This window comes from Eubalaena glacialis, chromosome 1 (genome assembly GCF_028564815.1).
Source record: "Eubalaena glacialis isolate mEubGla1 chromosome 1, mEubGla1.1.hap2.+ XY, whole genome shotgun sequence".
NCBI lineage: Eukaryota > Metazoa > Chordata > Mammalia > Artiodactyla > Balaenidae > Eubalaena > Eubalaena glacialis.
This window is the reverse complement of record NC_083716.1, coordinates 28,477,818-28,498,833: the sequence shown is the minus strand read 5'-3', so window position 1 is coordinate 28,498,833 and position 21,016 is coordinate 28,477,818. Positions and strand designations below refer to the sequence as shown.

The window sequence follows — 21,016 nt, the reverse complement described above, 5'->3', positions numbered from 1 at the left end:
GACAAAGCCAGCCCCTTGCCTGTGAAGTCCCACAGTGCTTAGTATAATCTTCTGTTATGGCAGGATAAATTACTGACATCTGATTTTCCCCCAAGAGACTGTGAACCTCCTGAGGGACTAGATCTTACTTATCCTGGGAGCTTCAGCATTTAGCATAGTGCCTGGAACATGGAAGTGCTCAGCCAGTGTTAGATGACTGAATGAAATGGTTTGCTCTCTCCACATGCTCCCACTCACCTGAGTACAGTCACTGGGTAGGTAGCTCATGGCAGTGACCAGGCTGCCCTGGGCTGCCAGAAGGTTGGCATACTGAGCGATTCTGTAGGTTGTGGTAGGGCCTGGGCTCACCCCATCAGGACCCCGCAGCAGCTTCAAGCTCTTGTTAAGGACCATCACCTTCTCCATCAGGTCCTACAGGGACAAGGATAAGGGCAGTCAGCCCTCTTCAAAGCACATCCTGCTCTCCAAGCCCAGGCAGCTCAACCAAGGACTTCTCTGCTATGGGTATGAGGGCACCTGGCCATAGCCAGGTGCAGGTAGCAGGTGATGATATATGATATATAAGAGACATGACAGTCAGAGAAGGGCCACTTGGTTTCACTTCCCAAGCCGTTTGGGTCTTACACTCTTGTACATTTCTGCCTCTTCTTTTTGGATTTTTTATCTTTTATGCTAATACATCATCAACTTCAGATTCTGTTATACTCTTATTTCATGTGTGACTTTGTCTCCACATGAGTCTGTGACCCCCACCTTCTCTGGGTACCCACAGAGTATCTGGTACAATTTAGATACAGGACTTTTCACAGAAGCTAACAGAAGGCCCAAGCTCACAATTACTCAAATATAGAGTAAACTTATATACCCAAACCTGAAGTGGGAAAAAATTACGAAGGTTAATATCTAAGCAGCTGCTGCTCAGCCTCCCTTGCCTGAGAAAGAAGGAAGATGATAGCTTATCCATGGAAAAGGTCCCAGACTTTAGGGGCCCTAATTTCTTCCCTAATACCCTGATTCCAGCCTGGTTACTCAGAAGACTCACCTCTGATGTCCCTGCAATCTCCACTGCTAGCCCCTCCTAAAGGCCTGGTGTGGGGGACCAGGGCCCTGCAGAGACGGGGTACCTGTAGAGCCATGGGGGATGAAGCCCGGAGGCATTTTTCCCAGCACTCCACCAGCCGCTCCACACTTCCTGAGCACACGTAACAGAGTCTGGCTTCAGAGGTTAGTGCCCTGCCACCCTCCTGCTCCATGCGAGTTCCCAGCATGTCTGCAGAGAGACAGAAACTTCTTAAATGGCACAGCTTCCCTGTGCTCCTCCTTCTCCTGTTTGAAAACAGGTGGGGGACCATGAGTTATGGGACAAGTAGCCTCAGTGGTTTTAAGACAACAGTGAGGCTAATCCTGCTCTGCAGCGAAGGGCAAAGCTCTTGCACTGAGATGTGACAAGAGACAGTAAAAGAGGACCATAAATGCCCTCTACTAAACGTAGAGGGATGCACTCTAGCCCCTGACAACATGGCTTGACCTCCCAGAGTTCAGGCCGCTCCTCTATCTCCTCCCTCAGTGTGTCCACTGACTCCATGCTAGAGTCATACCACTCCATCCTGGAGCTGAGGGCGACCTACCACAGAGCTTGGGGAATTTCTCTGGCCCTGAGTATGTCAGTAGCAAGGCCAGAGCCTCTCTCCAGTTCTTCAGGCTACAGGCACACACCATATCTTTCCAATTCTTCTGTATAACACAGGCTAGCAGCTGTAATGGGCAGAGAGGGAAGGAGGCCATCAGCCGTCCATCCAGCATAGGCAGCAGGAGTCACACACACAGATGTGCTGAGAAAAGCCCCTCATAAGCAGCCTTCCTGTTAGACCACTGACTAGGGGCTAGTGGTAAGGTAGGGGTGGTTAAGAGTAGGGAGAGAGAGAGATAGGCAGATCGTCTAAACACCAGTCCCAAAGTGTGGACATCCACTTGACAAGGCCCAAGTAATCCCCTCCCCTCCTCTCCTGCATGGTGGGCAGTTACCGGGGCAATTCTGGTCTTCTTCTTGGCCAAGTAGTGCTCCTGTGTTTGCTTCAGCAGATCTGCGCCCCCAGCCTGGGCCAGGATGATGGCATCAGCAAAGCACTCTTCCTTCAGACACAGCTCCACAGCGGGGCCCAGTTCTCCAAGCAGGAGAGCCTGGCTCAGGAGTCCGCCTGTGTCTGTAGGTAGAGGCATCCCCTCTGCATCAGCCTGCCCTCAGACCCTAGCTTCCTGTCCCCAGCAGGGCCCACAGCCCACCTCCTATACTCTGCATCCCTCAGTCTCCCTTGCCCCAAACTCCCAAAATTCATTCCCTCACAACAAAGTGTAGTGGGGTGTACTGGGGTGCCCAGGTCCAATGGTAACTCTCTAAGGACAGGACCCAAGACAAGGCAGGGACTCAGGTGGCAGCATCATAGGTGTGATGTGTGCTTGCTCAACAAGAAGAGGGTCACAGTTCTTTAAGCAAAAAGACAGAAGGATAGAAAAAAATACCTTGGTAGAAGGCCTTCCATACAAAGGACCCATCCATGAAAATCTTCAGCCAAAGAGAGCTCTAACTGGTACAGAACCACCCAGCATTTGTGATCACGGCGGGAAGCAGGAGGCCGGGGACAAGAAGGGAATGTCCTCAAGTCCCGAGAACTCTAAGCCCACCCACTCCCACACAGAGGGTTCCTCTCCCTCAGGGTCAGGGTACCTTCTGTGATGGGGATCTCCCACGGAGTCATGTCCTGAGGGACCAGCTCATCAAAGAAGGTTGAGCAGGCAGAGGCTTCCTTGGTGGTATGTTTGGAGGTCTGTACAAAGAAAGACAGAGGTGGCTTCTTGGGAAATGAGCCCAGGAACAGAGAGCTGGCTTAGTAGCTCTCTCTGGGAGTGCTATTAAGAGTTGGCCCTTCAACAGAAATAAAAGCAAAAATAAACAAGTGGGACCTAATTAAACTTGCAAGCTTTTGCATAGCAAAGGAAAAAACATAAACAAAACAAAACGACAATGCATGGAATGGGAGAAAATATTTGCAAACGATGCGACCGGAAAGGGCTTAATTTCCAAAATATACAAACAGCTCATACAACTCAACAACAAAAAAACAACCCAATCGAAAAATGGGCAGAAGACCTAAACAGACATTTCTCCAAAGACGACATACAAATGGCCAACACGCACATGAAAAGATGCTCAACATTGCTAATTATTAGAGAAATGCAAATCAAAATTACAATGAGATACCACCTCACACCGGTCAGAATGGCCATCATTAAAAAGTCTACAGGGACTTCTCTGGTGGCGCATGGTTAAGAATCTGCCTGCCAGTGCAGGGGACACAGGTTCAAGCCCTGGTCCGGGAAGATCCCACATGCTAAGCAGCAACTAATCCCGTGCGCCACAACTACTGAGCCTGCGCTCTAGAGCCTACAAGCCACAACTACTGAGCCCACGTGCCACAACTACTGAAGCCCACGCGCCTAGAGCCCGTGCTCCACAACGAGAAGCCACCACAATGAGAAGCCCGCGCACCGCAACGAAGAGTAGCCCCCGCTTACTGCAACTAGAGAAAGCCCGTGCGCTGCAACAAAGACCCAACGCAGCCACAGATAAATAAATAAAATAAATAAATTTATTAAAAAAAAAAGTCTACAAATAACAAATGCTGGAGAGGGTGTGGAGAAAAGGGAACCCTCCTACACTGTTGGTGGGAATGTAAGCTGGTGCAGCCACTGTGGAAAACAGTATGGAGGTTCCTCAAAAAACTAAAAATAGAGTTGCCATATGATCCAGCAATCCCACTCCTGGGCATATATCCAGACAAAACTATAATTCAAAAAGATACATGCACCCCTATGTTCACAGCAGCACTACTCACAATAGCCAAGACATGGAAACAACCTAAATGTCCACCCACAGATGAATGGATAAAGAAGCTGTGGTACATAAATACAGTGGAATACTACTCAGCCATAAAAAAAATGAAATAATGCCATTTGCAGCAACATGGATGGACCTAGAGATGATCATACTAAGTGAAGTAAGTCAGAAAGAGAAAGACAAATACCATATGATATCATTTATATGTGGAATCTAAAATATGACTCAAATGAACTTATCTATCAATACAAAACAGAAACAGACTCACAGACATAGAGAACAGACTTGTGGTTGCCAAGGAGGAGGGGGTGGGGGAGGGATGGAGTGGGAGTTTGGGATTAGCTGATGCAAACTAGTACATATAGAATGGATAAACAACAAGGTCCTACTGTATAGCACAGGGAACTATATTCAATATCCTGTAATAAACCATAATGGGAAAGAATATAAAAAAGAATGTATGTATATCTGAATCACTTTGCTATACAGCAGAAATTAACACAACATTGTAAATCAACTATATTTCAATTAAAAAAAAAAAGAAGAGTTGGCTCTTAATGGGTAAAGCTAAAAGAATAACCAGGTATGGTTTGGGAAGTGCTCTACTTCATGGTTAAAACACAACTCTACTCCTAGCCTAAAAGCTTAGGTCTCTGTGTCTCACTCTGGTTTTAAATGAGTGAGGAGTTTGAAGACTTCCATAGAAGCTGAGCACTTACTGAGAGCAAAGCTTAGGGCTAGGAAGGGGAAGATACCCTAAAGGCAGATCTTCTATGCTACCCTAGGTTAGGGTGGCTGGGCTCCTACCGCACCTGGATGCAAAAGGCCTGTTGTCTGTTACTGTTGAGGTCAACTCCCTTGGGCTGAGGGCTCTCACCCAGCCCCAAATCACTCTTCAACCATGTGGCCACCTGCAGGGAGAGACTTATGAGCACCACTTTTCCCAGCACGAGGTCAAATAAGCATTATGCTTTCTTCCCACCTCCATACCCCACCAACTGGACTCGCTAAGATCCTTGATGTATTTTCCTGGGAAAGAGACTACCTTCAGGAGGTAAAATGCTCGTATATGTATTAATGGAGCCCAGGAAGAGGTATTCTGAGATGGTTTCCACTGGCAGGATTCTCTTTTCTGCATCAAGCATGTTTCTGATGTGAAAGCAGCTTACCTTCTTCTGAAGTTCATCTTTATTGTATCCTAATAGTTTTAGGAATTTCATTCTGGAGTCCTTCTCTAAGGTCACCTAAGGAACAACAGAACATAGAAGTCTCCATAAATGAATGTGAAAGACGCTCTCCTGCACCAGCCGGACATCTGTGCCAGTGTACCCTCAAATGTAGTTCTTTGTACTACCAGAAGTGCCCACTGAGGCCAACACCAACTCTCCCTATTTCTCCCCAGACTTGATTCCTGTTGGGATGTGGGCAGATGTGTTAACAAACCCTTTCCCCCTTCTGCAATGAGAACCGGACCTTCAGTTGACTTCCTAGATCTATTGCCTTGGTAACCTGATAAGAGTAAAATGTCAGCTATGTTTCTAGGCAACACAACTTGTGACTGGTAAATTGCATCTGGACTGGAACTATGTAAACTATAAATAATTGATGTGGACACCAGGCCATGGGCTTTCCTGATAGCAAGGACTCTTGTACTAAACAGATCCCTTGCAGGGACCCTAGAAGCTATGCTTTTGGAGTTTGTACAAGAGATATTGGCTCTTGTGGGCCTGGGGCTTCCAAGCCAGGGCAGCTAGCACACCAGCCTGATGTATATATCTCATCTTCTTGCACCTGGGGAGCTGAAGGGGAGAACTCTAAGCTGCCTCATGGACTGTAACAAGGACTCCCACAGAAGAGAACCACCGGATGCTCCCTGATGCTGCCCTGCTGACAAGCTGTGGTTCCCGTCCCCTGTCCTTCTGAGGAGACTGATGCCAAGTTAGCCTTCAGTAGTCTTATGAGTCTAAACGGCTAGGTGAGAAGACTCCTAAGTGGAAGTTGCATGGATATAGTAAACGAAGTCAGCTTACCCACTCAGTGTTCCAGATACTAAGGGCCAAGGCTTCCTGAAGCCCTACCCTAATGGGTTAGCTGGCCTGGGCCCTTCATTTATCCCACACTGAACCATGAATTCTTACTATGATCTTTCTCATAGTCTCTCAGTGCCCCCTTCTTCTTCTATCCTCTTCTCCTGGAAATGTTCATCCATACTCAGCTTCAGGACCATCATGGACAGCTCTTGCGTAGCTTTTAAATCAGACTCCCCTCTGTCCTATGGGCACCAATGTCTCCTTTGTTCAGCAGAGTAAAGGCTGAACTCCCGATTATTCCCTCTACTCTTTCTCACCCCACCATTCCTGGAGCTACTACCTGTATCCTGCTTATAACAATAGCATTATTTCTTACTATTTTCTTCCCACATCTTTTTCTAGCTTCATTCTATGGTTGATGATCTTCCTCAGATCCTTTTCTCCTTCTCAGATTCCTGGTATCGACCTTCATAAAGTTCTAGCATATCTGAAGTACAGACTCCAAGTTCTTCTCAGACCCTCCAGGACAGGCCCTGTCCTTCTTTTTGCATTCTACTCTATAATCCCAAAGATATGACTAATCCTCTCACTGCCTGTCCAGTTACTTCTTTCTTTCTTCAGCTCTCTCCTCTCACGTGCTCACTTCCTTTGACACGTAAAGCACTCATCGTGGTGTCATAAGCAACCTGAAATTAAACTGACGCTGCAACTGAAGCCATGCCTCCAGAGTAGAGTGGGACTTGAGCCCTAAGTCCCACCACAATGACTTGCCTTGGGTTACCTGAAACAACTCAAAGCCTTCCAGCTGATCTTCTTCCCTTCCTTTCCCTTTCTTTCTTCTCCATTCCCATCACCTTAACTGCCCTGTGGCATGGCACTGTGAAAGCCTTCACCTTGGCTCTGGTAAAGTATCCAGGACATCAGCAACAGTAGAAAAAAGGCAAATGCTACTTGTACTCCTCAGTTTCCCTAGCCATAAATGGTCTCTGAGCCTCGGGTAAAGGGTGAAGATTTTGTGCCCAGGGTGGGTGCCATGTAGGAAAAATCCTAGCAGGGTTAGGGCCTCTGTAATCTGGGCCACGTGGTGGTTGTTGACAGAGGCTGGGGTGCCCGGCTTTGGAGAAACACTTCTGAGCAGCCAGCCTTCAGGCTTCCTACCTTCAGGAACTGCCAGAGCATCTTTTCGCTTTGCAGTGATGCTTGCTGGATCTTGTTCTGACAGTAATTCAGGAGATTTCCTGATCCCAGGCCCTCCTGCAGCTCAGCTGACCGCATGAGGAATTCAGGTTCTGTGGTGACCTGACTGATGAAGACTAGGCGGAGGCAAGGCTGTGGCACCTGATGGGCAGGGGTGCTGGGGAGGCCAAAGGTAACCAGCTTCCCCCCAAACTGGTGAGGAAAAACAAGAAGGGTTAAGGTAAAAATTAACACCAAGTCAGGATCACAGGGAAGGCTATCTATTGGTCGACCCTAGGATAGGAAAGCAATAATAAGAGAACTCCTGGGGGTAGAATAGGATCAGGAATTCAGCAGTGAATGTGCCCCCATCCCAAAACCACTCCTGCACTTTCAGCACCATCAACTTAAAACTTCAGTACGTGGTACTCATCTTTTCCTCACTTGTCCTGGTACCACCTTTCTCCCAGTCACCTGGACTAACCTCCTTGGCATTATCACAGTCTTTTTACCCACAATAGCTGAGCAACAACAAAGTCTTCCCTCTTCTTGTTCAATGTCTCCCATGCCCAGTGCTAGCATGGGTCTTTTCCTCCTCCATTCCAAGCCTTAGACTACAACCCTATCCCTGCTGCCATTCAGGAGCCTGTACTGGTTTCACAAGGCCCTGGAGAGAGCTTAAGCTCCTCTGCCTAGAGTGCACAAAATCTTTCAAAATCAGGGCCAGACCTGCCTCTCCAGCACCTCTCTCTCTGTTCATTCATGTGATCACTCCGCATCTCCAAAGTGCCCAGTTCATTCCTGCTTCTGTGCCTTCACCCACCACAACCCCACCTGAGCATCCTTCTCACCAAATGAGGTACTTTATATAAAGCACCTGGCACAAAAGCAGAGCCCAGGAAAGTTCCTTTACTCCAGCAGTTCTTCACCTGGGCTGCACATTAAAACCACCTGGGGAGATATCCAAAGTCACCAGGCTGTACCCCAGACAAAAAAATCAGAAGCTCTGGGGGTGGTACTGGGCATCAGTATTTTTTTTAAGTTCTTCAGGTTATTCCAACTGCAGCCATGCTTGACAACTACTGCTCTAGTCCCCAACCATTCACTACTACGCCCTCCTTAATGAATGTTCCCAGCCAGAATTCTTCTCCACTCTTACAGCACAAAATCTACATTACAGATTGTGCTAAACAGAACCATCTTAACTTTTGATTTGTATAATACTCGATAGTTTTACAAAGTGCTTACATATATTCTTATTTGAGTTTCATGTCAATTCACAAATACAAGCTCAGCAGGTACTACTATCCCTGTTTTACAGATAAGAACACTGAAGTCCTGAGTTAAGTGACTTGCCCAAGGTTACCCAGCTGGTAAGAGACAGAGCTATGATAAGAATTCAGGCCCCTTGACCTCAGAGTTCTTCACCTCTCATGGGGTTAAAGACGGGCATCATGGAGGCGGGTGGTATTTAAGCAAGTGACCTTGAAAGGCTGCAGTAGGATTCAATGGTCAGGAGAGAAGCTGAAGGGTAAGGTACAGGTGGAGGCAGCAGAGTTGTTATTCATAGAACAGAAAGTAGACATATGTAACTGGAGCAGAGCGAACACATGAGAATAAGGTGGGAATAAAAACTGGAGTAGGACTTGGCCATTTCAGGGGAAGTGGAAGTTGGACAACATCGCCTGTTTTAGTGCCTTTTTTTTTAGTTCAGCAGAGAATTTTCCAGGGCAGGCAACTTTGTGCTGGATCGAGATGAGCTGGTGCAGGCCCAAACACTCACATAAGATGTGGTGCTCTGCCTCAGCCTCAACAGGTGGGTGCGTCTCAACTGGAGAGACGAGGGGCTGAAGTGCGTGTTTTGCCAGATCTACCGGCACCTACGTCCTAGGGGCATCCTGGTCCTGGAGCCCCAGCCTTGGTCATCCTACGGCAAGAGAAAGACTCTCATGGAAGCAATCTACAAGAACTATCACCGAATTTAGCTGAAGCCAGAGCAGTTCACTTCCTACCTGACATCCCCAGAGGTGGGCTCCTCCAGCTAGGAGTTTGTGGCCACACTCCACAACACCTTCAAAGACTTCCAGTGTCCCGTGTAACTGTTCCACAAGGCCCATCCCCCCAGCCACTAAGTGGCTTCCTGAACAGACAGTGTGAAGAAGCTGCCCGCTGCTCCAAAGGACCTGGGGAAAGAGGAAAGTATCCCAAGGTCTTTTCTTTCTGGCTCCAAAGATAGTCTCCTCCCTTGGATCTGCAGAGAAAGCCTTTCCTGTGTTGCTGCCCCAGCCTCTTCCCTACACCGCTGGCACCTAAGCAGCAAGCCTGGCTGTGCTGGAGTCACCATCATCTTCCTCTCCCCCACTCCACTGGGCTGGATGGCATGGACGGTTTGCTGACCTCTGTTCTCCTAGGGCATGGGAGGTGGTGGGTATCAAGTTCTCTAGCCTCTTCCTCCTGTTGTCCCAAGGAGAGATTCCCATTTCTCCTCGGCCCTTGTCCTAGCTGTGTCTCAGTGGACCACGGATAGATGGACTGAGGGTTTAGAGGGGAACGTTGATGGGGAGGCCTGTGGTAGTACTGTGAAAATACTTCCCTCTGCTGTCCCCCACTGGGGGGGGGTTGGGTTTGGAATGTGAGAACGGCACAATAAACTTGATGTTTAGGGCAGTGCTCCCACCCCCCCAAAAAACTGGAGGTAAATGGGGCTCTGTGTACATTTGGCCTTGAGTCTATAAGGCAATGGCGGGGGCGTCAAAGGTTTTGAGCAGAGGAGTGAGAGGATGAAATCTACATTTGTTTTTCTTTCCTGCTTTGTATTCATCCTGTTCTTTTTGTATTCTAACCATGCCTGGACTCACTACCAGTCCAGGTATGTAGATGTGGAGAAAAATCAGATGGAATCTCAGGCAGTTCTCCATAAATGAGAGTTCTAAAGCAATCAATTCCTTTTAGACAGGACTGGCACAGCAAGCAGGGTGAAGGGGTAGAGAGGGAAGCTACAGCAACTCTCTGCTTGAGCAGTAAAGTGGGAGCTGATCTGAGACACAGGCAGTGAGAATAAACCTCTTACAGAAGACAGCTCCATGCTGGGCACACAGTAGGCTTCACACACACACACTACACTTACAGCAAATGAAACACCTGCTGGCTTTCTCATCCATTTGGGGGGTTTTTTCAGGGGAGGTATCAGTGATGCTTGGGCCACTTGCTCTGGCACCTGCAACGGTGGGAGACGCTGGACTTTGCTAAAGGAAGAAGAGATCTGAGGGCAAAAGGACACCTGCATCACCAGTGTGGAGTGGTGGCTTAGCCAGGAACTCTACCTACAAACTCCATTTTGGGAGGGATCCTTGAGATACCCAATTTGGCCCACAAAGGCAGGACTCTCATATTCCAGGGGACTGGTAGTGAGGATGGGACTCCCATGCAATAAGGCTCTTGGGAAGCCTACTGCATCCAATGTCTACAGTGGAGTGTGGCACAAAATGGATCTATAGGAGGTAGGGAGGAAAGACAGTTCATACTTCCAAAATAGTGAAGGGTCCTAGCATGGAGGTCCAATTTCCCCAAAATACCGCTGGGAACATCCAAGAGCAAGAGTCAAGGTAAAAGCCTCCTTTGTATTGGGCAGGAACTGACATCCTTCCGGGAAGATGGGCACTGGAGCAAAGGTTCAGCCTTCCCAAACCCAGGGCTCTGGTCTCCCAAGTCTCCAACAGTCCCCACTTCTTTCCAGGCTTATGTCCTTCCCTCTCCCGCCAAACAGAGTCCCTTCCCGCCAGCATTCTCCACCAAGCCCTTCAAACCTTGTCAGCCTGTCTCATCTGCTGGACTTCCCAGCTCCTACCCATCACAGAGTATAAACTGATCCAGCCGTCGAAGGAGGCAGCAGAGAACACTGGAGGGTCCTGAGGGCACCACTGCACATCAAAGCACCAGCTGCTCAGTGTGGGTAGCTTATACACCACCTAATATGAGGGAACACAACCATTAAGGAAACCTTGACTTAGGTAAGGAAACCCAGAACACATAGGTGCAGCCGGGACTCCCCTACCATCCCAGCATGCCCACAGAAGGGCCAGCCTACCTCACTGCTCCCCAGGTTCCAGCACAAGATCTGGTTGTCCTTGGCACTACTGAGCAGTAGCTCATCATCAGCCTGACTCCATGACACTGACAGGATCCCCCTAAAAAGGAAAGGAAAGAGGAACTAACATTTGCTGAATGCCTACTGTGAGTAGGGTGCCTTATGTATCTTGGATAATCTCATCCCCCCAAAATAAGCAGTCTGACTTCATTTTACAAATGAGGAAAATGAGGCTTTGGAGGAAATTAAGGAACTTTCAGCAGTCAAGCAGCCAGAACCCAAGTCAAATCCCAGAGCCTGTGCACTGTGCACTATACCACTCTGCCTCCTACAGGTCACTGAAGGATGGCCTGCTTCTCTTCCCTGATTGTAGGGTAGGAATTATGAATCAACATGAATCAGGCAAGCACCCATCCCTATGGGTGCTTTTAGCCCAGGAGGGTAGTGAGGACCTAACGCTCAGAAGTCCCCAAGGGGCATGGCCCTTGAGTTAGAAAGAACAGACTATGGGGCTGCTTTCTCTGTTGTAGGCCCAAGAGCTACAGCTTCAGAGGCAGGCCTGTTCACAGAAAAGACAGGAGCCAAGGTTCTCTTATTAAGAACTCTTGAAGGAGGCAACCTAATCACCTAAAGAAATGAGTACTGTCCTCAGATCAGAGCTTGGGGACTCTCCCAGGGGGACTAAACATTGGCTCCAGTATTTCTCATGACCCTATCCCCACTCCCATCTCTGGAAGTTAGATGGAAACTCAGGCTCTTTTCCATAACCTCTGGGTCTAAAGGAACTCCTCTTGATTGGAGCTGGAACTAGAACTGGGTAACTATGTGTTCACTGGGATAGCTTTGAAGCCAGGGAGAACGTCTGGTAGCCAAAGTGAGGCATGCATTGCCTTCTACCCAGGTCATTTACGCCCCCGCCCTCCAACAAGGATGTGGATGGGGTTTGAGATGCTACCTGCTGTGACTCTCCAGCACCTTCAGGGGTGAGGAGGCAAAGCGCAAGTCCCACAGATGAATTACTGGAAGACGATCATCTTCTGAACATAGCACCAACTGGGTGGCTATGTCTGGGTGCCAGGCCAGGCCTGAGCAGTGCATCTGTGAACAAAGCAGACCCCAATGGGCAATGTAACCTGACTCTTCTGGTTATGAACCTTTTTTGTCCAGCTGAAATGGGACCTCTCTGAGGGCAGGTTTTGTGTCTCTCCTATGTGACTGGGAACACCACAGCCATCGGGGAATAAGTGATGACCATAAGCAAGGAGCACCAGAAGCCTCCAGATCAGCTCAGTTTAGCTTCCCTAAGCTTTCACTCTCAAATGGGAATCTGCTATGAGGCTGAATCCACAGGTGTAACAGCCGAAAGCAGAAGCCTGGCCTGGGGGAGAGCAGCTCCAACACGAGGCCTGAGAGAGACAGCAGAGCCCGAGCCTATATTCTGCCTGTATTCAACTCACCCTGTTGCTGTGATCACTGACTTTGATGATAGGTTCATTCTTCCTGAGATCCCACACGACTGCCTTGCCGCTGGGGTGAGCAGAAGACAGAACGTGTTGAACTTGACGGTTCCAAGAGAGTGCCTTGATGTCTTCTGGGGGCTGCTGAGGCAGGATGTGTGGGGGGCAGGTTGAGGACAACCTGTCACTCCTGGACCAAGAGACAGCTGCTCTTCCACTGCTCCCAACCACCCACAGAAAGGCCAAGAGTAGACATGGGGCTATCCAAACCAAGCCAGTCTCGGGAAGCTGGGAGGGGAGTTTTCCAGAGAGGATGCTTTAGGAAACTGGTGTAGAAGCTGAGAGAAGGACAGATGCACTTGGGTTTTACTCCTATCCCAAAGTGCTCCTGAGAGGATAGAGTCAAGATTTTAAAACAGCCCTCTCGTCTCTGACAAGAGAGAGAGGGAGAGGAAAGAGGTGAGGGAGAGAGGGAAATATAGACACCCAAGACCCCCCGAGAGAATGAGGCAGAGAGAAAAGCCGTTGAAACTTTTAGGGCACAAGGTGCTATCAAATTCATACTGAACTTACCTCACGATACTGTAAGCATAAGAAACAAAAGCGAGGAAGAAAAAGATGGGCCCAGTTACAGACTGACAAGACAGGTACACTCAGAGACAGAGACACACGAGTCCCCCAACCGCATGGGGGAACCAGATACAAAGACAACACTGATCCTCCCACAAAAAGGGCAAGGGTGGATCTGGGTGTCCTACTCTTGCCCCTGGTCAGCTAAGCTCAGGGCCCAAGCTTGCCTAAGCTATACTACGACAAACAGTATGCTCACGCCTTCTCTCAATGTCTTTTACTCCCCTCACCCTTCTTCATTTGCCTTCCAGAAACCCCTAGGTCAGTTAATGACCACAAGCCACCCCCAACCCGTCCCCACCCGACTCCAACTCTATTATCTGGCTGGTAGGCAGCATGTTAGTCTGTGGAGCTTTAGTGCCCTCCAGTGGTGAAGATGGAAATCACCTGTGCTCTGGCTGCCTCCAGAATTCAACGCTCCCCGGGAAAATCAGCTGCACACTCTTAAGCAGCAGCACCAGACGGCTCCTCACCTGTGACTTGGATCCTGGGGTCATTGGCACACTCAGGTTATTCAAATCCCAAATGAAGAGTTCAGAATCATTGGCCCCTGAGGCCAGGAGGTTGCCCTGTATGAAGGAACAGGCCTTTGGAGACACGCTTCCCCAGGAAGAGATGAGAGCAGAAAAGGGGGAAGGAGACCCACATGTGGGGCTTCCACAGCCACCCCCACAACAACCCGGGAAGGGCTCAGAGTTAGAGACCACAGGTCACAAGCAAACGCTTCCCTTCAGATCTGTCAGCCGTGTCTGATTAACTGAAATGTAGTACCTGGAAAGGATTAAAGTCAAGGGCTCTGACAGCCCCCGTGTGCTTCTGTATCTGGGTAATCACAGGCTCCTTTCCCGAAGACAGGATGTGGGTCACATTGTATAGCGTAAGCATGCCATCGTCCCCGCCGCCTGCAATAACCCCGGAGCCTTCCAGAACCCCATTGCCAAAGCTCCCCCAGATCAGCTTGTGAAACCTACAAAGAGGAGGAACTGGCATCAGCACCAACTCAGGTCCACGTCAGTAAGCAGGGAATGGGCATCTCTGTCAGCCTCCGCCATTACGCAGGCATCCCCACCCTTAGTCAGGGCCCGCCTGTCTCCCTCATTTCCCAGACACAGAACAGAGGTCTCCTCTGCCTGGTCCTGCCCTCTGGCTGAAAAAATGTTCCATCTATGTTACACTAGAAGCCAGGAGGCCACAGCCATGGAGCTGGGGGAGGGGTGCTTTTTTTGTTTTTGTTAATATTACTGGGTTTAATATAAACCCAGTGATAAACACTTCAAATAAATTACTTCTTAATCCTCCCAACTCAAATGACAACTAACACTTATTTTGATGACTTCCTACGTACTAGGCACTGTTTCAAGTTCTTTACATGTATTAGCTGATCAACAACCCCATGAGGTATTAACTCCATTTTCAATTGAGGAAACGAGGCACAGAGAAGTTGCGAAACTTCTGTATATACAGTTAGTAATTTTACTCCCATTTGACATCTAGGAAGTGACAGAGTCAAGGTTCAAAGTTAGGCCCATCTTATGCCAAAGCCTGAGCTCTTAACCATCATAAAATACTGTCTTCTATTTAGAGCAAGGTCCAAACTCTTCTACACCTGAATAGAAGCAGGTTCCTTAGGCCAACAGTTGCTGTCCCCTCTTCCCTCTTAAACTAGAAGTGAGAAAAGATCTAAGAACTCTCCCATCCCATGCCTCTCCCATGTGTCTAGTCCACTGGAACTACCATGTGGATTCAATGGGCCAGCCCTAGAGACACAGTGGCACAAAGAATAAATGCACCGTTTGGGAAACACTTTTCTGGCTTTCTGAGCATCTTTCACACAAGAAAGAGATGGACCCTGGGCTCCCTGCACACAAGTATGGGTCCCCTGCAAAGCCCCTAGGGAAGGCATGTGAAATCCCCAAAGCCTCACAGGTGGTCTGTCCTCCATTTCACTTGGCTATCCTACTAGACAAGGATATTTCCACAGCCTTCCGAGAAGCCAGATTTCACACTGAATGATGTCATAAGATCTCTAACTGAAATTAAATGTTCCCACACCCTGGGAACAATCAGCAAAGAAATTGAATGGGGCGACCAGGCAGGAACCTGTTTGGCCAGTCATTAGAGCAGAGCCAACGTGTCAAAAGTGAAGAGCTGAGCACTAGTTCAGACCAGGTCAGCATCTGAACAAAAACAGCAGAGCTGAACAAACGATGGGTCTCAAGCTACTGTCAGAAAGGCTATATTTTCTAAGGTTGCGCTGACCTTAACAGGGCAGAAGAATGTGTTCCATGCTGGCTCCAGAGGCTGCCATGTCATCCAGGGGCTAGAGCTCAGCATGGACAGAGGCAAGTCAATAGGATAGCCAGAGAAGCCTCTAATAGGTCACACAGGAAGCAGAGGTAGGTATGGCCATGGAAACTCACATGGGAATGCAGTGACCTCGGTATGGTCCGAGCACATGACATACAAAATCAGAGTAAAAAGTACCTGAGACCACCTGGGAGTCACCAAAGGGTCGGAGAAGAGAGCCCAGTTACTTTAGAGTGGCTGAAATGCAGAATACGGGGTGTGACAAAATGATTTTTCTTTGTGTAAGCATGCAGGAAGTACATTCCTATTGTTAACACTTCACTAGTAAGGGTGAAACTGGAGCCCAAATAGCTGTGATAGACAACACCTGGGAGACGGGGAACACCTGGGACGAGTCAGGCAAGGAAGGAGACTTGATCAATCATCTCTGCCCTGCAAATGGACACGTGTGTGTGTGTGTGTGTGTGTGTCTGTGTAGACAAAGAGAGAGCACACAAGCATGTGAGCAAATGTGACAAAACATTAACAACTGATGAGTCTAAATGAAGGTATATGATTGTTCACTGTACTATTGTGCAACTTTTCTGTGTTTGAATATTTTAAAAATAAAAAGTTATAAAACAAAAAAGATGGCCTTTGGCCTGCAAATAGGAACTAAGAGATTTAAGTAGAAGGTATAGGGAGACGAGTTTGTATAGGAAGGTGGGAACTTTGAAAACATGAGAATACAGGTGGAATTCTCTGCTAAAGAGCTTCTCAGGATAATGATGGCAATGATGGAGACCATGTGGCATCACAGAATGAGGGGTGGCACCTAAAGAAAATACAGGTTCCTTGATTCCCACCCAGACCTTGTGAAGCAGAATTTCCAGAGACAGGTCCTCAGAATCTACATTTCTAATAAGAGCCCCCCAGGTGATTCTAATAAGCTGCCAAGGTTGAGAACCTCTGTACTAGATACATCAGACTGTACACCAGCTTAGAACAATGGGAAGAAGTTGAATGCATAAAGATAGAACCAGCCCCAACAATCAACTCATGGCTATGCTCCTGGCAAAAAGAGAAAGACAAGGCTGGAGAGAATAAACTGAGACCTGTGAGATCAGAACGTCGCACCAGCTAAGCTCATCTGAGGCCAAGCTTCAGCTACCTTAGGATTAGGAATATGTGCTGTATAAATTCTTGCTCCCATGATTTCTGTACTTCTTTGTTTTGGATTTTGATTTTATTTGCTTAGTGAAGTTCCTTATGAAAAATCCCAACCTCATGTTAGTGGATTAAAGTGAAAACGAGTTTGTCCACATCCTGGCCAAAATAACTGAGGAAATCCAAGTTTCCTTAAAAGTCAGAGAGATGAGGGCAGTGCTCCAAGCTGGAAAATAAAGACGCTGGGGTGGAGCGATGGCTGTCTGAGAAGAGAACTACTTTTCTGAATGCCTAGTATGCACCAGGCTACTATGTGCCAACTATGTTACTCAAATTTACAGTAGAGAAAACAGGGTCAGAGAAGTTAAATGATGTGTCTGATAGGACAGTAGATGGCAAAGCTGGGATTTGAACCCAAGTCTGTCCAACAACAAAGCCCATGCTCTCTCTCCTCTGTGATCTTGATGTCTCTAGAGAGGAGGCAAGTCTTAGAAACAAGAAAACTAGGAGTAGTACCAAAACGATCTTTTACTGCTTAGTGTTGTCCCTTACAAAGGCACCTAAAGAGGGGTCACAGTGCTCCCCAAGTAGCTAGAACTGAGATAAAGGTATTGGAAGATAGATCACCTACTTTCTCCATGTTACTAGAGGATGGGTCAGACATAGGTTACAGAGGCCACTCAGAGATCCAGAACCTCAGTGTAGACAGAGGGAGAGTGCAGCAAATCACCCACTGACCCCTGAACTCATTCAGCCATAGCAGCTATGTCCTCAACTCAAAAGTCAATACATAAACAATGTATTATTCTCCCAGAAAGCTTTCTTCTTGAGCGAGATTCATCTAACAAACCAAACATCACTTGCTTCAGTGCACATGCTAATCCATATTGATTCTGATTGCATCCAGTGGCATTTATCCACACACTCTCTTCACTCTATTTATAGCTTAAGGCTGTCCCTTATCTACACCCATACCAGTGTTTCAGAACATTTCTCTTTCAGTCAGGTATTTCTAAATAGATAATATTTCTCTGATACATCATGGGTTGAGGATAAGGGGATCTTCAGGATTCAAATGTGGTTGAGGCATGGGTCTGGTAAAAAGGGCAGGCAATGGAAGGGGGAAGACTTTGAAGAGTATGTTTAGTAAATAATAAAGAGATACAGAGAGGTGTTTGTTAAAAAAAAAGGAAAAAAGGAAGGAGACTAAGCTAGAAAAAGGGAAGGAGAGATTGAAGATAAGACTTAAATTTGGAGTTCAGTAGGTTCTTAGAAGTCATCTTGTACAACCTCTTCTTTACATATAAGTGAGGAAACCTAAGATCACTGATGGAATTCAATTGCCCAAAGTCACATAGTTTTAGCCAAGGTAGCAACCCAACACAACTGTGCTTTCCATTAAACTAAGCAGAAGATGATACAGAAAAGAGGAAAGCATAAAGCAAAGGATGGGTTGCCCTTTGTCTACCCTGATCATCTTGGTCAATTGTCTGTGATGCTGACTTTTGAGTAAGTGACCTAACCCAGGCTGGAACGGAAAGAAGTGGGTGTCTTAAACCCTGGAGGGTCTAAGATGATTTCTTCAGAAAGGCCCCAACCGAACTGTGTCAAAGGTAATCCCTTAGGTATTTGAGAATGAGAATCAATCTTTAGACACAATTATAGAGGTGGAAAAAGGAAGCTAACTGTACTATGTCTTTTGGTTGTAGTCCCCAAATTCCTGCAGGGTAGAGCAGGCTGTGAGGTGATGCTTCATGATTCCTGAATACAGTACCAACATTTCAAAAAGGGTCCCTTCAACCTAGCTGGCTGCCAAACAAACAGATTGTTACCCTTGAAAAGCTCTTAAGGCACTAAGACTAACTGAAGACTAACTATAACTAACTGAACTGGTGGACGTGAATGCTCCGTTTGGTAATCCAGAAGTTTCTAATATCACTCATTTATTCCACAGATGTTTTTTAACCACCTAATGACAGGCACTGTTCTAGATGCTAAAGATATAGCAGTGAATAAAACAGACAAAAATCTCTGCCTACATGGATCTCAGGATTCAGTTTCAAGGTTTCTTAAGCAATTACATTGCCTCTTTCTTAGGAACTCTTAGCCCTAAGGAGCCACTACTGTGCTGAAGCTGCTGCTTGGCTGGTCAAAGAAAAGAGTTCTTGCGCTCACTGCCCCTTTTCTTATCTTCAGGAGTATAAACATTATTAAATTAGCTCACCCCTTTCAGCAGCCCTTTCCGAAATGCTTGCTTAGAGGTTAAGAATATCTCATCATTACTGGTAAACCCACCAAGGCCTGCTCTTCAAAAGGTAAAGGTACTGGAAATACAAAGAAATGTTAAAAACTGCAAAATAAGGGATACTGTAACAAAGTGACACAGGAGCTCAAGAAAAGGAGAACAAAAACTAACTTTCATTATTAGGTTAAACCATGAAAAGAAAGAAGAGGGTACTTCTGTCTAAATATCTTAATCTAATCACTCAGATGGACCAAAAAATGCACAAGAAGATGGAGAGTTGCATTCTGGACCAGCAATCTCTAAAGTGGGATGGGCAAGATAATCCTCTGGGCTGTAAGAAAAAGATTTATATTTTTAATATTAAAAAGTAGTACAGTAATACATGTATATTATCTATACTGAATATATACTTGAGTACAGTGAATATTCACATTTTTCCTGATTGTACAAAAATTTAGAGATCATTGATTCAGACTGTAAGCCTTATCTTTACACAACCTGTAAAAGAACAGTTGAATAATAGAAAGAAGGTAGGTTTTGGAGTAAGACAAGCCTAGACTTAAATCCTAGTTTCTCAGAGTTTTGGTCCTCTCCTATGTAAAATGGGAATAATGGTATTTATTGGTTAGGCTCATTTTGAGGAATGAATAAGATATTATACAGAGCCCCTAGCATAATGCCTGGCATGTATACATGTGCTTGGTGAGTGCTAGTACCCAGCCCTGTAAGCCTGCCAGAGCCATGAAATCCATGAGTGCCCAATTGGTGCCTGACAGCAATGAGGAGAGGATCATTCTTTCGCCTCCCACTGGCAGACAAGGAAATATTGTGTAAGGCTGTTATCTTCACAAGAGCCAAGGGAGGAAGGAGCCAATTCCTCTGCGTTCAGAGACAGATCAGGTACTCGTGGGTCCAGGCTTCTGTGAGGCGTCTCTATCACATGATTCTGCATGACGCTGCTGCTGCTGACCACAAAGGCTGGAGTGGGTGTTTTCAAAATCCTCTTGCAAAATAAACCCAGAGTTAACTTCTCTCCTACTTAAAGATCATTCTCCCCTCACTTGTCTCCTCATGAGCCCTGAGAAGCACATACTACTCCCGGGATTCCCCATCAGGGTCTACATCAGGATCTGCCCTGCATACCCATCAAAAGTTCAGACATAGTACCTGCTGGAGGCAGAAAGGACTCCCTTGCGTTTCAAGTCCAGAGAGGGGTCCCTGAAATCAACCTCAAAGATTTCCAATGTGCCATCTGTACTAAAGGAGGCATCTAGCTGCTGGGCAGATGTTCCTAGGCACAAGAAAAGTCAGGAAGAGGCAGCATATGAGCAACAATATATGCATGGATTTGGGGTATAAATGGTTAAGCAGTAGAGAAGAGGAGGAACAGGAGACGACTGGATATACCCTTTTTCAAATGCTAGCTCCAAAGAAATCAAGAAAGCATGAGGTGCTTAGCCTTAAGCCAGAGTCCAAGGTTGCCCCCAGGTACCCAAAACTCCTAATATCCCTTTGCATATGCTGCTAGCCAACCCCAGATTTCCATGACTCTAAAACTTTCTCTGAAGCACAATAAAGAACCCTGGATAGTAAGTTTCCCTTCAACCTATGTACTCCAGTGGATCCTCATCCACAGTATCACCATACCTGTGGCCAGATACACAGGGTACTGGCTAGCTGGGCTCCACACTTGTACGGCTGGCCGCTCAAGTTCCTTCAGCTTCATGGTCTGTCCTGTAGGTGGCAGAAAAGTGACATGGCCCTCAGCCTACTGAAAATAGAAACCAGCAAGCTTAAGGGCCAGATCAAGGGAACACCTGTGGACATGAGAGCTTGTTTCTCTCTCCACCATAGAATGGGGCATTTGGGGGCAACACAGGGTAACAAATACATGACCATCTGCAGATCTGTAATGACAGTTCATTTTCCCAGTTACTGAAATCTAATGCTTTAAACCCTAAAAGATATTCAAACACACTGGTTGCCACAGGCCCAAGGGTGATGATAACCATCAAACCAAATAATCTCTCAGTGACCCTATCC

At 47.0% G+C, this 21,016-nt stretch overlaps 1 protein-coding gene across 7 annotated transcripts in view; it reads right to left on the bottom strand.

Annotated features, from left to right (window-relative positions):
* The window catches only part of SEC31B (SEC31 homolog B, COPII coat complex component), a 34,643-nt gene that overhangs the window by 7,950 nt on the left and 5,677 nt on the right, over positions 1 to 21,016 (bottom strand). For 4 of the 7 annotated variants that reach the window (XM_061206559.1, XM_061206772.1, XM_061206703.1 and 1 more), the window contains 17 exons: positions 20,621 to 20,707; positions 20,141 to 20,264; positions 14,047 to 14,242; positions 13,749 to 13,844; positions 12,646 to 12,789; positions 12,144 to 12,286; positions 11,189 to 11,288; positions 10,908 to 11,069; positions 10,229 to 10,363; positions 7,084 to 7,314; positions 5,065 to 5,139; positions 4,708 to 4,806; positions 2,726 to 2,825; positions 2,026 to 2,204; positions 1,629 to 1,755; positions 1,125 to 1,270; positions 238 to 411 (listed from right to left, as the gene is read on the bottom strand). In XM_061206559.1, coding sequence (XP_061062542.1) covers positions 238 to 411; positions 1,125 to 1,270; positions 1,629 to 1,755; positions 2,026 to 2,204; positions 2,726 to 2,825; positions 4,708 to 4,806; positions 5,065 to 5,139; positions 7,084 to 7,314; positions 10,229 to 10,363; positions 10,908 to 11,069; positions 11,189 to 11,288; positions 12,144 to 12,286; positions 12,646 to 12,789; positions 13,749 to 13,844; positions 14,047 to 14,242; positions 20,141 to 20,264; positions 20,621 to 20,699 — 2,310 coding nt within the window. In that variant the 5' untranslated portion in view covers positions 20,700 to 20,707. Of the gene's footprint in view, positions 1 to 237; positions 412 to 1,124; positions 1,271 to 1,628; positions 1,756 to 2,025; positions 2,205 to 2,725; positions 2,826 to 4,707; positions 4,807 to 5,064; positions 5,140 to 7,083; positions 7,315 to 10,228; positions 10,364 to 10,907; positions 11,070 to 11,188; positions 11,289 to 12,143; positions 12,287 to 12,645; positions 12,790 to 13,748; positions 13,845 to 14,046; positions 14,243 to 20,140; positions 20,265 to 20,620; positions 20,708 to 21,016 lie in introns of those variants that run through there. The other 3 variants (XM_061206725.1, XM_061206669.1, XM_061206857.1) reach the window with 3 other exon arrangements.